Below are 16,724 nucleotides of genomic sequence, written 5' to 3'. Positions count from 1 at the left end.
TCAGGGTCATTAAGATTCAAATGAATTAATGTATATAAATTTGTATTTAAATTTGAAAAGAGTTACAGAAACATCAAAGAATATATAAAATTCATTGTTCACAGATTCCAGAATCATAAAGAAATACATGTTTTTTTCTTTATTCTTTACATTAAAAAATTCCTAAATATCCTCTTTTAAAGTTATCTGTGTCTCTTTCCATTTGTCTTATTTCATTCTAATCCCAGAAAGGAATTGAATAATTATACTAAAATACTTCTTTTTTTAAAAGAAATAAAATAAAAGCTGAAGACAAGCTGGTGACAGGGCACCATGTACAGGAAATTATTATTTCATAGAGTTGTTGGTAAATGTCTTCTTTATTTTTCATCTTTTCTTTCAGTGAGCATCCACAAAGGAGTTATGATGGAGGAGAATATGACACTGGTGACAGAGTTTGTTCTCACTGGCCTTACAGATCGCCCAGAAATTCAGCTCGTGCTCTTCCCTATATTTTTAATGATCTATCTCACAACCATGGTGGGGAATATTGGTCTGGTGGTGCTTGTTTGGATGGACTCTCACCTTCAGACACCCATGTACATATTCCTGAGTAGCTTAGCTTTTGCAGATGCTTGTACTTCTTCTTCAGTGACTCCCAAGATGCTCATGAACTTCTTATCCCAAGATAAATCTATATCCATTTCAGAATGCCTGGCCCAATTTTACTTTTTTGGTGCCAGTGCATCAACAGAATGCTTCCTTTTGGCAGTGATGGCATATGATCGTTATGCAGCCATATGCAAACCCCTGCTATATCCAGTGAGGATGTCTAATAGACTCTGCAGCCAACTGGTGATTGCTTCATATACCCTTGGATTTCTTCATCTCATGATACACGTGGGTTTGTTATTTAGATTAACATTCTGTAGACCAAATCTAATACATCATTTCTACTGTGAAATTTTACCATTGTTTAAGATTTCCTGTATTGACCCATCCCTTAACGCACTAGTGCTTTTCATTTTTGCTCTCTCCATACAATCCTTTACTCTTATGACAACCTTAGTCTCATACACTTTCGTCTTTCTTGCCATCCTGAGAATTAAGTCTGAACATGGCAGAAGTAAGGCTTTCTCTACCTGTAGTGCACATCTGCTCTCTGTCTCTTTATTCTATGGCACCCTTTTAATAATGTATGTGTTTCCTGGATCTGGTGGTGCCAAAGATCAGGACATAATGAACTCCTTGTTTTACACAATCATAATTCCTCTATTAAACCCATTTATCTACAGCCTGAGAAACAAAGAAGTTCTTGCTGCCTTGAGAAAAGTAATAAAAAAGTAAAATTTCTCAAGTGAAGTTGGTAAATTATTCTTGTTAAATTTAATGAAATCTTCAGATCTTTCAGGAGATACTTAGCTGTGCCAGAGAAAATTCTTAATCTCAAAAATGATTAATATGTGCCAACTGAAAATATCTCTGTATGTAGTAGAACTATTGTGCCTTCACTAGAGATTCTTTCTTCAACAATGTATCTATTAGAAATGAAATATGTAATTTAAGCCAATGATGGCTTTTGAATGGTTACGGCTTTAGGGATTTTGCATAGTATACTAACATATTATCCAATGTGCTCTAGCTATTAATTGAAAAGCAGGACCAGAATTCTGTCCAAAAGGCATACTTTTCAAACCGATTTCACTATAAAATGTTTTAGTAAGTATTATCAAAAGTGAAATGATAATCAGATCAAGAGTGTTTGTTTCTGCCTCTGTCTGACTGTTTTTTATTTGCTCAATGATTGCTCTCATTTTTCTGCAATATTTGTTAGCGTTTTCCATTACTTTAAATGAATTCCAGAAATTTTATTATCTAATTATTCCTTTAATTATTGACTTGCCTTTGAATCGCTCCTTTTTCTGATAATATTATTGAATTTCCATTTATTTATAATTACTTTCTCTGATCAGTTTTTAATCAAATCATAATTGTTATAGAACTTATGTAATAGCTATGCCTTTCTACATTTTCTTTTGTATTATGTGATCTCAGGCATCTAATCAGTTTCTGTGAGGATGTTCTGCAGTGAAAATTATATCTCATTTGCCCTCTCATATTTTTTGAGATATCATTAGTTCTGTTGCGAGGGTTCTTATGTCATTAATGAAGAAATGTTCTCATTTCATCAACACTAATCTTATCTCAAAGTTAAAATACTTTCTTTTGCATCAACACAATCCATTCTCCTTCAAACACATTACATACACTGCCTCCTCCTTTTTAATAAGTAATAACTCTATCTTTTGTAAAAATTCTTATCTCCTTCCTAATTAAAGATGATTGTTTTGCTGTAGGATCTATTCCTTCTCCATTTTGATATTAATTTTTATTTATTTAATTTTAATTTATGTACATATATTTATGGGTGTATATAAAACCTTTAGTAGATTAAATATCATATATATATATATGTAAAAATATATGCTTGTATATATTCATTGTATGAGCATAGAGTATGCCTATCTGTGAAATAATTTTCTTCTCCTTTCCCCCCTCAATAACCATTGCAACTTTTGTATTTAATCCTCCTATGATGATTGCATTGAGATTGAGACTAGTATAATAGTATTTGCAAAGTATCTATTGATTAAAGCACTTAGACTGATGAACTAGTTGTATTTTGAAGGTCTTCTGTTCTTATTTTGGCAAATGAATCCTGATTTAAAACTGATCCTTCTATCCATATCTGAATAGAGGAAAGATCTCTGTTCTTGGCTGCATGGGAATTCCTTGTGTGATAATTCTTCCTAACAATGGTGATAGCATCCCACTGTTGAGAAATGGGTTGGAAAAGGTTGGATTAGCTTATATTGGGATACAGTATGTAACTGTGAAAATAATATAGATTTGTTCTCCTAAGGCCTTGGTTTAAATTTGAGCCCTAGTTTTTCATTTAGTTTTATCAGCTGCTTGAATTTAGGCAATCACTTTTCCTCTTTGGCCTTCACCTTCCTCCTTTTTCCCCCTCTTTAAAACACTTTCTTTCTGTCTTAGAATCCATTACTGTGTATTGATTCTAAGGCAGAAGTTCAGTAAAGTCTAGGCAATGGAGGTTAAGTGATTTAACTAGGGTCACACAGCTAGGAAGTTTCAGAGGCCTTACATTCCTCCTTTTAAAACTAATCCTAGGGAGTTACTTGAGGATCTTAGACATTAAATGACACATTCAAGTTTATGTAGCTAACAATGGTCAAAAGTAGTATTTTTCTCCTTGTTTTAAATTTAATTATCCCTTCAATATACATAAAACAGTTTTTATCATTTAAAATTATTTTGAATCTCAAATTCTCTCTTTCTCTCTCATTTTTGCCCTCACTGAGACTGTAAGCAATCTGATATTGATTTAGCTGTTTTTATATTCAAGATTTTCTTGATTTTGAGGTTAAAAATCTGTACCTAAATTATTCAAATTCCTGTTGACTTTGATGTAACTATTGTAATAACTAAATTATTTTCTGGTGCTCAACTTCCATTGAGTTTATTAATTTTTTCTTGTATAGGAAAAGGAAAATGGGTAGAGAGAGAAAAGCGTACTTTATTTGGTCATGTGGGTACAAATAAGGACAATGTAACTAAACATATAGCTTATAGCCAAAACTTACTTCCTGAAGGTGACATTGTATAACAGAACAGCTTAGATTAGATTAATATGCAAACTTAAAAAAAATTACACCTTAAAACAAACAAGCATCAAATTCAATATATGTGACAAAATGTCGTCACTCAGTGTCAGTGTTTTACATGTTAGCAATGAATCCAAGAGTGCAGTAAGCAGTTCCCTAATAGATTCCTTAGTCTACCTTCCCTGGACTGCACACCTGAAAGAGCAGAGAGAGCAGAGCTTCCTGGAGCCCCTCTTTTATTCCTTCCCTTTTACCCCAGATCAATTTCCCCATTACTTTTGACTCAAGTGCCGAGGTCACTGTCCCGTGACCCACACTCCATGCTCGAGGAGCACAGGGACACAGGCAGCACCCCAATGCACGGTCCTGGGAGAGGATTCCTACATGTGACCTTTTATATTCAAATGATATGTTTGGCTTTGTAGGAAAATGTATTGTCTGATCCAATCCGTGATCTCATAATTTGGGAGGATAATATATGTTACCTTCTGTTGTTTGTAGGAAAATCTCACAAAATTATTTGTATGATTTATTGAATGAAAGGCCTTATGCAATTACTTCCCTCCTGTGAGTTTTAGATTTCACCTTTGTAAACTAATGCTAGCAAAGAAGATTTTAAAAATAAATCAGAAAAATATATTGAAAATAATACCATGGCTGGGTCTAGACCTCAAAGTCTTCAATCAAAAAAGGAAAAGGATCTCTACATACCAGCATTGGAAAAGGCATGACACATGTGCAGATCCAGCATTTGAGAACTGTTCTGTTTCTTCTGTTTCCTGTCTATCAAATGCCTGAGGACATTTTTTCATGCCCCACCCCTCTGTGCAGATACCCAAAGCAAGTACTTTCCCCCTTACTCTCTCTGTTAATGCAAGGGCTCACAGATAACTTGAATTTGACCTCTGGGAAATTGCACTCTGAAAAGGTTTGCCAATGCTGATATATCCAAAAATGTTTATAGTAGCTTTTTTTGGTAGTGGAAAATAACTGGAAACTATACGGGGCATCTATCATTTAGGGAATGACTGTATCATGGTAAATAAAGGTAAAGAAATACTATCTTTACATAAATAATGATGAAAGGAAATGTTTCAGAGAAAACTAGATAGACATAGGAAATAATGCAGAGTGAAGTATCTGGCACATAATAGGCACTTATTAAATATTTATTGGTTCATTGATTTGTTAAAATGAGCAAAAACCATGAAAAATAGTTCCTAGAAAAACAATAGCATAAAATATTTTGAAAGAATTAGGAACTAACTGATTAAGGGGTCAAAAAAATTCCAAAGAATTAGTTGGATAAACAATGCTAAAGGATGATGAAGAAGAATGCTACTTTACTTTTATATAGAAGTCACGGTTGCAGAATGAGACTTAAATTTTAGACATGATTAATGTTGGCTTTTTTTTTTGCTTGAAAAACCTTACTTGTTATAATGGTTTTGCTTTTCTTTGGAGATGTGATGTAGGAAAGATGAATATTTGTTAATTAAAAAAATTAGAAACCAAAGATTGTCTGATAAAGTTCTTCATCAGAGCTTTCAAAAATCCCATTAATGTTCAAGTGAAATATAACTAAACAAAATAAAATATAAAACTATAATGCAATATCATAGTTCAATAAAGTAATAAATTTTAAGGATATTAGAAAATATTAAAAGTGTATCTTATGATCAGAAATGAGTTACATAGATTGAGAACTAGAATGTAGTCTTATTTCATTGTAGTCAGAAAAATAGCTGAATGGAACAGTATTTCAGTGTCATAAGACAAGATCATAGAATAAAAAATGTATTACTTTAGTAATTTAATTTTATTTTCTTAACTTCTTAATCTTTTTGTAATATTTTTCTTCATTTTGGGGTATATATTTATATAGTTTTAATAAAACTATTAAATTTTAAAATTAATTTTTTGTATATACATTAAAGTACAACATTGAATTGATATTGGCATATGATTTTCCAAAAGTTATCCAACCACTCTTTTCCACTTTCAAAATAATGACCTTAGCTTGTCCTTTCAAATGAGGAATCAAAGACCCTATAGAAACATTATACTGTTACCCTATGAAATTCTATATGTGAAATTGTAGTTCATATTTCCTTAGTCAAGGTGGTATTGGGGTTTTTGTTATTGGAAAGTTCTAATTGTTGCTAAGTTCTTGACCTCTTCTACTTCCTTTTGTCTCAATGTCTCTTTCATTTCCTCTAACTTTGCTTTGAATCTTCCTCCCTCTGTTGTTCTGTGTGTATGACATGCAGGTATGTGGTAGAATTATGCAATTCTTGTAGTGAATGTGATTCAAATAGTGGGCAGTAGTGTTTGTAAAAGTTCTTAAGCATGGAATTACATCCCCATAGGAATTGTCTCTTGACATGGGGTATTGCCTGTTCACTATCCTGGGGATACCCCAGAATTGCCTCTGCATTCTTCAGTAGCTTATTGAGGTAAATGGAGAGATGCTCTTTGGGGTCCTAACTAATCCTTACAAATTTCCCCCATGCATTTGGGCAAATACAGAATGATTTTATTGCTTTGAGGAGATCTTCATGAGTTTTTCCTAGATAAGTCAAGTTTTGGGGCTGGGAATATACCACATCCAAGTGAAATTCTGGCCAGCTGGTCAAATTTTCATATTCTTGTGTCTTTTTAAGGAACTGGGTCTGTTCTTGAGGATAAAAAGTTCCCCAAGTAAAAGTTCGACATCTTCAAAACTATGTTCAAAACGTTTGAAGGCATGCTTCAGTTCATGTAAGCACATGAATGGTTCGGTACAGAATTGAGGCATTCTCTTGTGGAGGGTTTCTAAATCCTGTGCAGTGAGAGCTTTGTGGACTTTTATATGGAGGATGTCTGAGTCTAGTTTAAACTTTACAAAATCTCTGAGAGGCATGATCTTTTGTGCCTCAGTAGCTCCCTCAGTTTTTATGGCTTCTGTGTTGGTCTGCCTATTCACCATTACTTTCTTTGTGGAAATTCCTACAGTCAGAGCTCTTGTTGTTACTGTCTCAGTGTCCCTGTCCTTCTCTTTGCTAGTGTCAGTGTTTGTGATTGTATCTGTCATATTGTCCTTACCCATCCCCAGTTGCTCCATCTTTGCCATAAAGTCTTGGTACATGCCTGTCTTGGCTGCCATCTGGGAGAATACTTTGTCTAGTTTGTTGTCTATATTATTAATGTCACCCATGCACAAGATCACTTTAAGGTCCTTCCTTATTGTTGAGTAAAACTGCCACATCATCATGACAGATTCATATACTGCTGGGAACATTGACGATAAAGATGTCATTTCTATTTTCATTTGCTCCCAGTTTTTACTAATATTCATGTCTGCCCCCAGGAAATCATGGAATATGGTGGAAATTGCCTCAAAGATTGAGTAATACCAAAGGGCCAGTGTCACTAGCACTAGGCCAGTGCACAATATCTTCTGATATATGCTGCTTCTTTCTGTCCCCAGCCTTTACCAAGATTTCTGTTCAAGCTTCCCCCCAAGGGAAAAAAGATGTCTGTTTAAATCTGTATTGTGAGCCTCTTCACTGCTGTGAGTTTATTCAGAGTTCTATCTCCAAGATGGCTGCCCCTCCCCCCCAGTCTCTCTCAACTGCCAGTTGTGACTGTTAATGGTGGCTTTTTCTTTGTCCAGCTTACTGGGGTGCCACTGTAATATATGGCCAGTAAGGGGGGTCACACCCATCTACATTGGGGAACTGGAGAGAGGGAGAGGAAGAGTTGAGGGAATTGGAGAGAAGAAAGAGATGGATTTTCCCCTCACTATCCTTTGGGAAAGGTAACCCGGTTATGTCTCCTTGAGGGACTGAATATCAGAGAATATCATAGAAAAATCAGAGAATGGGTCCGGAAAGTGGAGGTTTACTTAGGGGCAAAAGCTTTAGTGAATTGATTCCCTGCCTCCCTTCTTGATCTCAGCTATTGTTGGGAGGCAGGATAGAATTTCCTGCCTCTGGGTCCTTCCAATACTCTAACTGTGACTTCTTCTCTTTAGGACTTGGGGTCACTCCTCAGCCCAGGGGAGAAGGTTGCTCTTTGCATCTAGTTGTTGGGTACCCAGTGTCTCGAGCTAATCCTCCTCTTTGGCAGAGGTATAATTCTCCCCAAATCTTTAGTCCCCTTCCTTAGTGTCAGAAAGTAAGCAGACCTCATGAAAATTGTGACAATTTATTTGGGGATCACTCAGGGAAGGGAGACATGAAGGTATTGGGTGAGGAAAGTGGATAGAAGGAACCCCTACTTACTGGCAGACTGAAAATACCAAATCTCCGTGGTCCAGGCTCTTGGCCTCAACTGATCTTCTGGTCAGCTGCTGGTCTGTCCCTACTCCTGAGATAATCTGGTTAGGATGATGGAGTTCACGGTAAGTTGGGGACAGAGAGGTGGAGAAATATTTGGAGAGGATTTTTTTCAGTAGATGGCTTCTTTCAAAGTCTAGTTTGCAATATTTGAGCTGAGTAAGAGATTTCAGGGGTTCACTAGGAAGCAGTTGATGTCCAGGGTTACCTCCAGTCTCAGAGGTCTTCTTCTCAAGCTCTCAGCTGGAGTAGTGAGTGAGCTGGCAGTTTTGAGTTATCACAGCTTCTCATCTTTAACTGGAATCTTGGGTTTTTTCCTTTCTGTCCCTCCCCTGCATGAGCTACTCCTTGCTTCACTGGATCTGATTTCTCTCTTTTCCAAATTCCTCTATTATACTCTTTCTATTATTTATTAGGATTTTTCCATTGATCCAAATGTATCCCATGAATTTTGTTATCTCATTATTACTTTAGTTATTTATTTGCCTTTGTACCACTTCCTTTTATGATAGCATCATGGAATCTCCATTTATTTATAAGTACTTTGTCTTTCTTATAACTTATCAATTTTTAATCACATCATAATTGTTAGAAGTCATATGTAGGATCTCTTCCTTTCTAAGTTTCCTTATGCATTCCCTGTGCTTAGTCATCTAATCAGTTTTTCTTAACATGCTATACAGTGATAATTATACCTTATTTATTATCCCTTATTTTTTGAGAAATCATTAGTTCTTTTGGGAGAGTTCTTATGTCATTAATGGAGAAATGTTGTCATTTCCTTAACAACAATCTTATCTCACACATAACACACTTTTTTTTTGCATCAACACAATTTAATCTCCTTCAAACAAATCAAATATACTCCCTCCTCTTTTTTTATAACTGTTAACTTGGACACAATTCAGAACTACTAAAGTAGTCAACAAAAACAAGTATTTAATCAGAAATGTGATAGGTCCAATTTGGCAGCTCTCACAGAGTTAGCCGCCTAGATACTACACCAAGTCAGAACCCTGGGGCTCTGGGGAGAGTATCTCTGGGGGAAATCACCAGGGGAGATGATTCCCCAAAGAATACAAGACTTTGGGGATCTTTTATACCTTTCTGGGAACTTGGTACAGCAAACATACATTTATAGTTTGCAAGCAGGCTTGGGAAAGAGGCTGCAGCCAGCACCTGGGGTAGCAGGGAGTGCTTTACTACAATGAATACAAAAGCAAAGGGTCAAGCCAAGAGCTGGGCTTTCTGGGAGAGGAATTTAATACAATGGGAGAAGCTACTAAGACAAAAAAGGGTACTTAACATTTGCTTATGTCCACCCAATCTGGGTTCACCAAGCACTTCAAGGTCTATTGTTCAGTCTGAAAGAGGTGAGTCTGGGACTTCCTTTGGGGGTGAATTCTAAAGGGTTGGGGGCAAACTTGGAACTTGTAAAAATCCAGTTGACACTTGTGAGCAAGGTCAATACCACTGACCACACAGAAAGGACAAAAGGGTGTGTGCCTAAAAAGTTTGACCCTGCTACTGAGCATGTAAAACATGGGGAATAAGTATAGACAAATGGGAGTCCTGGGGTACACCCCAAGTACAGCTGTGCATTGACAGTGGGCCAGAAGGCAGACACTGTGCTTCTATCAAAATTTCAACAAACACTTTCCCATTTCCCTAAGTCTTCCTGTCTTTCAAATTCAGTGGGTCCTAATGTAGGCTTCAGTGTTCACTTTCTCAAGGAGAAGTCTTGCATGCAGTTTCTCAGAACAGTTTAATTGCTAGAAGAGGAAACATGAGACATCTGTAAACACTTTCTCCAATAGGAATTAATTGACTCGAAGTATATTTACTCACTATTACAGGTAGGATTAAAGTGTGCTGTTAATTTTGGTCTGCTTCGATTGCTATCAGTTCCTAAATGTTGCTTGACACTAGGGCTTAGATCAATATTTAAAGTAACCACATTAACTCGTTTTTAACAACCTCTTTCTGTTTCTATTAATATCTATTTATACCAAATACAAATATTTTTAAACTATATACTTGATCAGAAAACATTTCCTTACTTTTCCAAAGTTATCTTATAGAAAAAGCAATTTTAAAAATAGATACAAACTAAACTATAGAAATATAACAGCAAAAATAAAATCCACACCCCAGGTGTATCAAGGATTATAAATGTGAAAATGGCCCTCCTCACTGTGGACAAAATAAAATACTAGCTAATATTGAATAAAATTCAAATTGAGTTCTATTACAAAACCCTAAAACTGAAGTGGGACACTTCACAAATGAGTTCAAATACCTAGAATTTCAATTATTGGAACCATAATTTATTTATAAAAGAGAGAAATAAAGAATCTACAAGCTGGGGCAATATTCCCTAACAGAAAACTGCCTCAGATTGACATTACAGGATAACTTATATACATTACAGAGTTCTATCTGACAACAAACAGACCTTAACACAGGAATGTAGGTTCTGAGATGGGGATGGGGGGGACAATTCTTAGATTTACAAGGGGGCTGTTATCCAAGGAGTGTTTATCTTCACTTAGCCAAATGTTAGTTTGCTGGCGCTTTGATATTCCTGAAATTCCTCTTTTTTCTCTTGCCACCCAAGCTTAGCAGAAACCAGTTTGTTATCTGCCTAAACAGTTTGTTTCTCCTCGAGGGAAGGGAAACAGGTCTGTCCCCTCAAAATGAGGACGGGGTAATTTTTCCTTCTTTGGTCTTTTTGGGCCTACTTCAAAACAATAATAAAAAAGCTTGCATGACAATTCCCACTTCTAAAAATTGTTTTAAATTAAATTTAAAATAATGCTAACAATTAAAAATTAAAATGCTTCTAACTTCTTATATATTCAATAGTGAAGATTGAGATGCTAAAGATCTAAAAACCTCTTTACTTTGAACAGTTTATTTACCTATCATAGCCTTGATCAAATAGATTAGACAGTTTACTCATATTAACTGTTATTTCAACTCTTTAACTCATATATTTCCAGAAAACTTTAGGAATGAATCACCATGAAGAAATAATATTACAACTTGATCACAGCAAAAGCAAAAAGTCAGTAAATAAAAATCATCGTGGAAGTAATTGTCTTGTTGTGGCAGTATCATGGAAGATCCTGAATTAAGAGATTCCTAGTCTTACTAAATTAATTTCTGGGCACAATTTTCAATTTCCCAATTATCTCTTCACTGGCTAGGAGGGCTAAATTTACCTTTCAAATTAGGCCTGGAGTATAGGTGATTTCATTCAATTCCTAGGCACAAAAGTCTTCTGTTTGCTATGTAATTGTTTACTGCCTTGTAGCCCCCAAATATAGAAACTTTACTTGTACTGAGAAACTATTTGGTGTTTTATCTGAAACCTATATATCAAAATTGTTGCGTAGTATTTACTATTGTATAGGTTCCCCCTTTTATACTCTGATATTTAATAGATTTTTCTTAATAATACCCCTGCCTAAAGCATCAAGAAAAGGGACTTCTTTATCTGTTTAAGTTTTAGTAATGGTTACAATTTCTACATATTTTTATCTTTTTTTCTGTATCTTTTCGTGATTTGCCTATCTATGGCTTTGTACTTTCCATGATTACAGAAAACTTGCCATATCAAGAGAAAAGAGGGAAGTAACTAAAATAAGGAAGAAATGCTCCTCCAATTTGTATATCATTGCCATGATTAAGTTGGCAATTATGTACATCCATGTATAGAACCTACCAAGTATAACACAGAAATTTTTTTCTAGTCAATTCAGTTGAGCAACCTCTCAGCCTTCCCATGATCTGGAACTCTACCTGCAGTTTACCCAAAGTCACACTCAGGACTGCTTGCATCACTAACCAGTTCTCTTCATATGATTCATTCCAACTACGTTCGCATACAATTCAACCTTAAGTGGCAATCCTCTGCAATCATGTTCAGTGTTAAAAATAACCTGTTTCCTGATGTTAACCATTATCAGCATGAATATTATCAGGCTCTATTATTCTTTCCTAAATTCTTCTGGATATGATCTTGAGGAAATTATGATCTGTAATTCTACCTATATACTGTACATATATTATGCAAACTTAGAAACACATTCTGGAACTTTTAAAATTTCAAATTAATAGATATGATATTAAACCTCATAACAAAGTAAAATGCTACAAAGTTGAAATTTTTCTTACTTTAGCTAGATATGGGAGCTAGCTCTTTTTCTTTTCAATTTCTCAAGGGACCTCACTCAGGGTAAATAGTATTCAAATTCCCAGGGGAAATAAAAATGGCAAATTTTTATCTGGTTCAGAAAAAAATAAAAGGCAATGGAAAGAAAACCAAGAGAAATATTTCAGCTGTGAAGTTGTTGTTGTTTTTTAAATTGAGAATTGATGAAATACTGCCAACTTTGTTTTGGTGAAGAAAGTAATACAGTGGGAAAACATAAATATTGAATTTATTTAGCATATAAGGGATTAAGGAAAGGGAAATGGGAAGGGGTGAAATCTGAATTCTTTAACCCACTAAATAAACAATATCTGACTTACATTAGACTAAGTTATCTAAAAGCTCGTCCAACAGGGAACAGTATCTCACAAAGAGTCCTTGGTGACCAGAAACAGGAATCCCAGGTGCCCCTTCCGAGTAGATATTCAACTCTTCAATCACTGTCCAGCCCAGGAGATATCAGAAAGGCCAGTAACTTGATAGATGGACTTCAAGATGATTCCCACACATACCTGTCTCCTTTCTCTCTCAGGTATAATGCTATTGGAGAAACTGTTTCTTCAACAGTTTTGGAACCCTGACGACCCTGGGAGAATTCTGAGTCTTGAGGGCTCGTCACTCAAACTCTTTGTACCCTGTAATTTCCCTTGCTACAGTCCCCCCCTTTGCACAAACCCTAAATGGTGTTGAAAACACTATTTTGGTATTTGTGCAAAGCTAACTTACTTACCTAAACTAAAATATCTACCCAAAATAATAAACCACCTATATTCAACTATCACAACTTATGTAATGCTATCCTATTCTAGGGATTGTATCAAGGAAAGGAAAAAAGGGATTAAATAATGAACAAGTACAAATTTCAAACTCATGCAAAAGCACAACAAGCAAATGATATCAAAAGAAAAAGATAAACAACTTCCATGAAAATATTAAACAGATAGATAATACTCTTATCAACTAATACATAACATTCTACTACTATTGTAATGCATTAACATCAAACATAGAGAAAGGACAAAAGAGGTATAGTTTCCACTATATATATGTATATTTACAAGTTTTCAGTCTTTTAACAATGTCCATTAATTTTCCATTTTCTCTTTTCATCACATTGTCCTCTTCCATGCAGATTCCCTCTTCCACTGGAATGGTTCTCTCCTTACTGATCTTTCTGACTGCAGACTCAATTTGACTGATGATCCTCACTTTGTAGTATTTATTCTTCTTCAATTTCTTCTTGTTCAACAATTTGTATATTTTCACTATTTATAGCATGCACTAATTTTATATGTGAACAATGATACCATGAATCTCTATCCAAAACTTTTACTGAAGATGGAGATACTAACATAATGGTATAAGGACTTAACCAACTCTCTTGCATTGCTGATGTTTTAGCAAAATTTTTTAATATATACAATATCTCCTGGGTTGAAATTACAGAGATAATAATCCAATGAACCAGCATGGATGAATATTCCCATATTATGTAGTTTTTTGAGTTGTTGTTGTAAAGCACTTAAGTAAGGATCAAGTTGACAATCTCCTCCTAAGAGAGATCTATAGACTGTCTTAGAAGTCTTTGCCTGTAGTGGAGGAGGTCCAAAGAGCATTTCATAGGTTGATACATGTAAATCTGCTCTTGGTCTTGTACATAGGTAAAATAAAGCTGTGGGAAGAATATCTGGCCATTTTAGATGAGTTTCATCAAAGATCTTCCACACCATAGTCTTGAGTTCCCTATTTAGTCCCCACTTGACCTGAATTCTAAATTCTGGGTGAAATGAGATCTGTTATCAGAGTCTATGGTAAGTGGTACTCCAAATCTAGGAATGATTTCCTTAATCAACACTTTTACCACAAAGCTAGCTGTATTTGTATTTAATGTATATGCTTCAGGCCACTTAGTTAATCTCTTTACAATTACCAGACAAAACTTGTATCTTCCAGCTTTAAGCATACTTATACTATCAATTTGCAGACTCTTAAATGGACAATATGCTAAAGGTCTACCATTTAAATCCTTCTGTCTGAATGCCCCTCGATTGAACTTTTGGCAAACAGAACAGCTTTTACAGATCTTATTAGCTACAGTACTTATTCCAGGAGCTGCCCATTGCCTCTTTACAGAGTCAATTACAGCTTGAGCACCAAAATAACCTTTTGTGTGGATGGTTTGACACAAATATGTAGACAAATCTTTTGGTAACAGTGTTTTTCCACTGTCTGAAACCCATATTCCATGTTCTTTCCTTGCTCCAAACTTTTCCTTCCAATTTTGAATTTCTGAGTCTACATAAACTTTTTTCTAGATCATCAGATTCAATAGTTGACAAATTCATTACATACACTGGAGCATTTCTGGCAGCAGATTTTGCAGTTAGATCAGCTCTATGATTTTCTTTACAGATGGAATCTCTGCCATAAGTATAACTTCTACAGTGGATCACTGCTAGCTATTTAGATTTTTGGAGAGCATACAACAACTCAGTTATTATTTCTGCATGAGCAATTGGTTTTCCCAATGCAGTAATAAAACCTTGTTGTTTCCTGTAGCATGACATACAGAAAAAGCATAATGGGAGTCTGTATAAATATTTACACTTTTATCATCACATAGAAGACATGCTTTCTTTAAAGCAACCTACTCTGTTCCTTGAGCACTAAGGTTACTAGGTAATGATCCATACCACAGTGTCTCAAATTCTGTGACAGCTACAGCACCTGTACATCGAATACCATTACACAAATATGAAGAACCATCAGTGAATAATACCAAGTTTGTATTTTCAATAGGAGTGTATTTCAAATCCATCCTAGGCATATCCATGAAATAAACGACTTCTATATACTCATTCAATTGTTCCCTGTTCTTTGGCAAATCAGGAAGAAGTGTAGCTGGATTTAATACACTACTCCTTCTCAACTGCATGTTTTTACTACCTAGGAGTATAATTTCTTACTTAGAAATTCATTAGTCTGAATGAGCTTGAGTATGAAATTTCCTCACTGGTGCTTCTATTTGATGTGAACAATATGCAGTCAATGGACATCCCAAAACTAAATCTGCTGACTCATGGTGTAATACAGGTGCAGTTGCCACATCACTTAGACAAAGAACTGTACCAGCAGCTATTGGATCCAGCTGACAACTATAATATTCAATTGGATGATAACTTTGTCCTAAAGTCTGTGTCAATAAACCAGAAGCAATACCTTTTGTTTTACTGACAAATAGTTGAAATGATTTTGTATAGTCCAGGATACCTAAATTTGGGGCAGATAAAATGGCTTCTTTAAGCTTACTTATGGCTTGAACATGTTCAGGTTTTATTTTTAGAGGTTCTGGTTCTGTATTCCTGGTTAAGTCTGTAAAACACATTGTTAATTTACTATATCTAGGTATCCATTGCCTACAGAAACCAGTTGTTCCAAAAACAGCTCTGAGTTGCTTTTTGGTCCTAGGAGTACTCAGTTTCTGGATGTCTGCTGTTCTTTTCTGTGTGATACTTCTGGAACCCTCTGATAACACAAATCCAAGATATTAACTTGAGGCAAAACCCTCTATAATTTTGCCTTGAAATTTTATGCCCACTTCATATAATTCTATCAAAAGAATCTTGCTATCTCTGAGACACACTTTAGCACTTGGGGATGCAAGAAAGATATCATCAACAAAATGCAGTATTTTACTTTCCTTGAATGTTATGGTTTTTAGATCTTTATTTAAAATTTGAGAGAATTGGTTTGGCAAATTGGTATAACCCCCAGGGAAGATGAGTTCAAACCTCTCGGTTTTTTCCCATGTAAAAGCAAGGATCTTTTGAGAATACTTGTGAATTGGTATCAAGAAAAACACCGAACACAATTCTACCATGGTTAAATATCTTGCCTGGCTCAGAATGGAAGAAATTATAGCAGCTGAGCTTGGTACAATAGGATGTATTTTTATCACATGATCATTTACATCTCTTAAATCCTGTATGAATCTGTATACTATTTTACCATTTTGATCTAGCTTTGGTTTTTTGATTGGAGGTATGGGTGTATTATATACTGAGAAGCAAGGTATGGTGACTCTTTGTTGGATTATGGATTCAATGGTTGTCCTGATACCCTATTTTGCTTCTTTACTTAAGGGATATTGAGGCATACAAGGAACTGGTCCTTCTTTAGTACTCACCATTACTGGAATAGCTGCTTTCAAAAGACCTACATCTGTGGAAGACTTTGACACTAAATCTTCAGAGATATCCTCTGGTATAGGAGAGATTGAATCCAAGTCATCCTCTGTACTGACTGAATCTAAGCAATGGAAAAGCTTTCAGAGATTCTTCTGGTTGATGTAATGAGATGTCATCATTATCAGTACATTGTGCTGTTTACTGTAATTTACATGATAAATCCCTACATTGAAGATTCCTAGGACAATCTGGTATACGAAGAAATGCATGCTCCACAGATAAAGGACCTAAAGTTATCATTTTAAGTTGTAATTTTGCTACTCGCTCTGGTTTTCCA

The 16,724-nt window shown here is 35.2% G+C and overlaps 1 protein-coding gene across 1 annotated transcript; it reads left to right on the top strand.

Moving 5' to 3' along the window:
• The first annotated feature begins 402 nt into the window (after window positions 1-402).
• LOC100618902 (olfactory receptor 5AC1-like) lies at window positions 403-1,326 on the top strand. The gene has a single exon (XM_003341796.1). It carries the CDS (start codon window positions 403-405, stop codon window positions 1,324-1,326), a length of 924 nt encoding a protein of 307 aa, XP_003341844.1.
• The last annotated feature ends 15,398 nt before the right edge of the window (window positions 1,327-16,724 follow it).

The sequence above is a fragment of the Monodelphis domestica genome, chromosome 8 (assembly GCF_027887165.1).
Source record: "Monodelphis domestica isolate mMonDom1 chromosome 8, mMonDom1.pri, whole genome shotgun sequence".
NCBI lineage: Eukaryota > Metazoa > Chordata > Mammalia > Didelphimorphia > Didelphidae > Monodelphis > Monodelphis domestica.
The sequence above is the reverse complement of the archived record's forward strand: the minus strand, read 5'-3'. Positions and strand labels throughout refer to the sequence as shown.